Genomic DNA, 3,281 nt, shown 5'->3' on the forward strand with positions numbered 1-3,281 from the left:
CCCCCTTGGACACGGCGGCCGCCAGGATGAGGTATTGGAAGCTGGACAGGGAGAAGACCACCGTGTTCTCGTAGTTGGGGAGGTTGTCCGGTGCAGGCACGGTCCCGTTGAGAGGTACGAACCTGGGGGCACAGGGCCCAGGGTCAGGGATCCAGGGGCGGAGGCCAGGGCGTGGGGGGACGTGGACCAGCTCCCGCTACTCACCAGGGCTGGGCCACCGTCAGGAAGTAGCCCCCCAGCTGCACGCCGGCCACCAGGACCACTTGCAGCAGCAGGCTGCCGAGCACCGGCCCGCTCAGCAGGGACCCGGGCGGCCGCGCCCGCCCCAGCGCCCGTGCCGGCCCCGTGCGGCTCATGAGCACGGCCACCGTGGCAGTGATGACCAGGTCCACGGCCAGGAACTGCAGGTCGCCCAGGTTGGTGTTGACCTGCCAGCGGGGAGGGGGCAAGACAGCTCCCAGTCTGCCGGGAGGACCCGCCCTGCCCTGAAAAGCCCTGCTGCGGCGGGTGTCCTTGCGCCCTGCCTCTCTGCAGCCCCTCGCGGGCCTGGGAACTGCTGGTCTGACAGAGCGGACACTGCCCTGCCTCTCCAGAGCCTCTCATGGGTCTGGGGAAGGCATGCCCGCTGACCTGGGTGGCCTCATTCTGTGGGAGCACCCAGCCTGAAGGCAGTCCCGGAGGACTCAGAGCTCCCGCCCTCACCGGGCTGCAGGTGGACATGGGCAGAAGCCAGCGCAAGGCCTCCGCTGCCTGCGGCGTCACCTGCTTCCGGGGAGTGCTCAGCGTGTGCTCCCGGCAGAGAGGAGGCGATGCCCGCTGGCAGGATGCAGGGGGCACAGCTGAGGTCTGGCTCAGGACACGTGGGGAAAGGTCACGCGATGGGAGAGAGGGCACCGCCTCCTTCACCCCAGCCTGAGCTCGGCCTCGGTCTCCCAGCAGGTGGAAGCTCCCAGGGGATGGGGGGGCGGGAAACATGAGCCCAGGACAGCTGCTCTGGTTTCTGAGGACCTACTGTGCACCAGGGGCTCAGCGCTTTCACCATCTCAGATAATCCTTGCTGCTGAGGCCCACAGTGCCCACGCCACCTGGCTGGAGCAGGATTTGCAGCCATGTTGACTATTCCAGCACCTGCTGGCTCCTCGCCCCCCAGCCGAGGGCCCAGGAGGCGCTCACCGTGTAGAGGATCAGCACGGAGATGAACTGGGTCAGGCTGTACAGGGCCATGTACTTGAAGACGCTGAACGACGTGTCCAGGGAACAGCGGCCTTCCCTGGGGAGCGAGCACGGGTGTGTGGGGCCCAGGCCCTGCCCAGCCCTCTCAGTGCCCGCAGGTGCCCGGCCTGCCTTACCTGATGACCATGGGCACACACTCAATGCTGGCCACACTGGAGGTGAAGGGGGAGACCACTGAGGCCTCGGCCTGGGAGAGCGAGATGCCCACATCCGCCGCCTTCAGGGCCCCACAGTCGTTGGCGCCGTCCCCACACATGCCCACACAGTACCTGGTGGGGACAGGAGGGTGGGCGGCCCGACTCACCCGCCGGCTCTGGGCCCACAGGGGCCTCCGTGGCTGGGACACAAACCCCCGCCCCGAGGGCTTGCAGGCAGAGCAGGGGGCTGGCTGCACCCCCTGCCTGCGGGGTGCCTGGGAAAAGCTCGGGAAACGGCGCACTGTGAGCGCTCAGTGAACAGCTGCAGTCACAGCTGCGGGGTCTGAATCCACGCACGCGGAGGGATTGGCCACTTTACATACGAGCACCTGTGGCTTTCGGCATCTGCAGGGACTCTTAGAATCAGTCCCCCGCAGATACCAAGGGCTGGGGTGCCTGTTAGCAGGACAGACCCAGGGGTGCCCGCGGGGTTCTCCGAGCCGAGGGCTCCCTAACGCCCAGGGTGGGAGCAGGGACACATGGGCCAGGCGCCCCCTTCGGCCCCCTGCAGGCACTCACTGCAGCTTCTGCAGTTCACACACCAGCTCTGTCTTCTGCTCGGGCGCCATGCGGGCAAAGATGGTGCCCTGGACCAACACCTGGGGGCACAGGGAGGAGGGAGGGGCTGAGGCGGCCCCAAGGAGGCAGCCGAGCATGGCAGGGGTGGGGTGACCGGGGGACCCTGGGGGCCTACCTTGGGCAGCAGCTTGGGGAAGTGCTTCACAAGGACACCGAAGCTGGATCCACTGAGGGCCAGGTGGCTGGACCGGGGGTCTGGCTCCACGGTGTAGCTGGCAGCCAGGTCAGGATCCTGGGGGCCCGGGAAGGTCAGCTCAGTGCCCCCTGCTCCCCTTGAGAGCTAGGGCCTGGGGCAGGGGACACGGGGGTGGCGGCGTGGGGGGCTGTGGCTGGAACTCAGGGTCAGCCTCACCTGGGCCCCGTTCGTGGCTGCGAAGGGCTCCACTGGCTGGAGCTGAAGGGAGGCAGGCTGGCCCCGCTCAGGGGGGGTGGCATGGACAACAACCAGGCGCTCCCGGGGGCCCACCATGCCGCAGCCCTGGGCCACGGTGACCGCCGTCTGCAGGTTGTCCCCTGGGGGTGCGGGGCAGGGTCAGAGTCCGGCCGCCGTTGGGCGGGCCATCCTAACCCTTCACATGTACAGCTGGGAACACTGAGACTGGACGGACTCCGTCTACCACGATCAGCTGAGCGAGCTCAGGCAGGGCACCAAGGCCTCTGAACCTGGGTCTCCTCGCCTATAGAGCTATGGGTCAAGGGTCCTAGGAGAGGGCTTCCCCAGTGGTCCAGTGGATGAGAGTCTGCCTCCCAGTGCAGGGTCACGGGTTTGAGCCTTTGTCCGGGAAGGCTGCACATGCCACGGGGCAACTAAGCCCCCGTGCCCCAGCCACAGAAGCCCGGGCTCTGGGCCCAGCCAGCGACGATCACTGAGCCCCGCCAGCGACGATCACTGAGCCCCGCGCTGCCACCGCTGACGCTCGGGCGCCCAGAGTGTGTGCTCTGCAGAGAAGCCACAGGAGCCCGCACGCCGCAGCGAGAGCCTGAGACAGACCCCGAGAAGCAGCCCCGCTCGCTGCAGCCAGCGGGCGCCTGAGACAGACCCGGAGACAACACGCAGCCAGGAGGGGCCAGCTCACGCTTAGAAGTGGGCTGAGGAGAAGCGGGCCTGGGGTCAGTCCCACACGTGCTGTGTGATGCTGTGGGGCCCTGCCAGGAAGAGTGTGTGTGTGTGTACGTGTGTGTGTGTGTCTGTGGACCTGTGTGTCTGTGTGTGTACGTGTGTGTGTGTGCACCTGTGTGTCTGTGTGTGTACGTGTGTGTGTGTCTGTGCAC

At 67.3% G+C, this 3,281-nt stretch overlaps 1 protein-coding gene across 1 annotated transcript in view; it reads right to left on the bottom strand.

Moving 5' to 3' along the window:
- Nucleotides 1-3,281, bottom strand: part of ATP13A2 (ATPase cation transporting 13A2) — a 25,002-nt gene that overhangs the window by 5,995 nt on the left and 15,726 nt on the right. The window contains exons 21-27 of the mRNA XM_040229398.1: nt 2,362-2,522; nt 2,125-2,241; nt 1,950-2,029; nt 1,350-1,502; nt 1,174-1,270; nt 205-428; nt 3-122 (exon numbers count right to left, since the gene is read on the bottom strand). Coding sequence (XP_040085332.1) covers nt 3-122; nt 205-428; nt 1,174-1,270; nt 1,350-1,502; nt 1,950-2,029; nt 2,125-2,241; nt 2,362-2,522 — 952 coding nt within the window. The remainder of the gene's footprint in view (nt 1-2; nt 123-204; nt 429-1,173; nt 1,271-1,349; nt 1,503-1,949; nt 2,030-2,124; nt 2,242-2,361; nt 2,523-3,281) is intronic.

This window comes from Oryx dammah, unplaced genomic scaffold, assembly GCF_014754425.2.
Source record: "Oryx dammah isolate SB20612 unplaced genomic scaffold, SCBI_Odam_1.1 HiC_scaffold_27, whole genome shotgun sequence".
Taxonomy (NCBI): Eukaryota; Metazoa; Chordata; class Mammalia; order Artiodactyla; family Bovidae; genus Oryx; species Oryx dammah.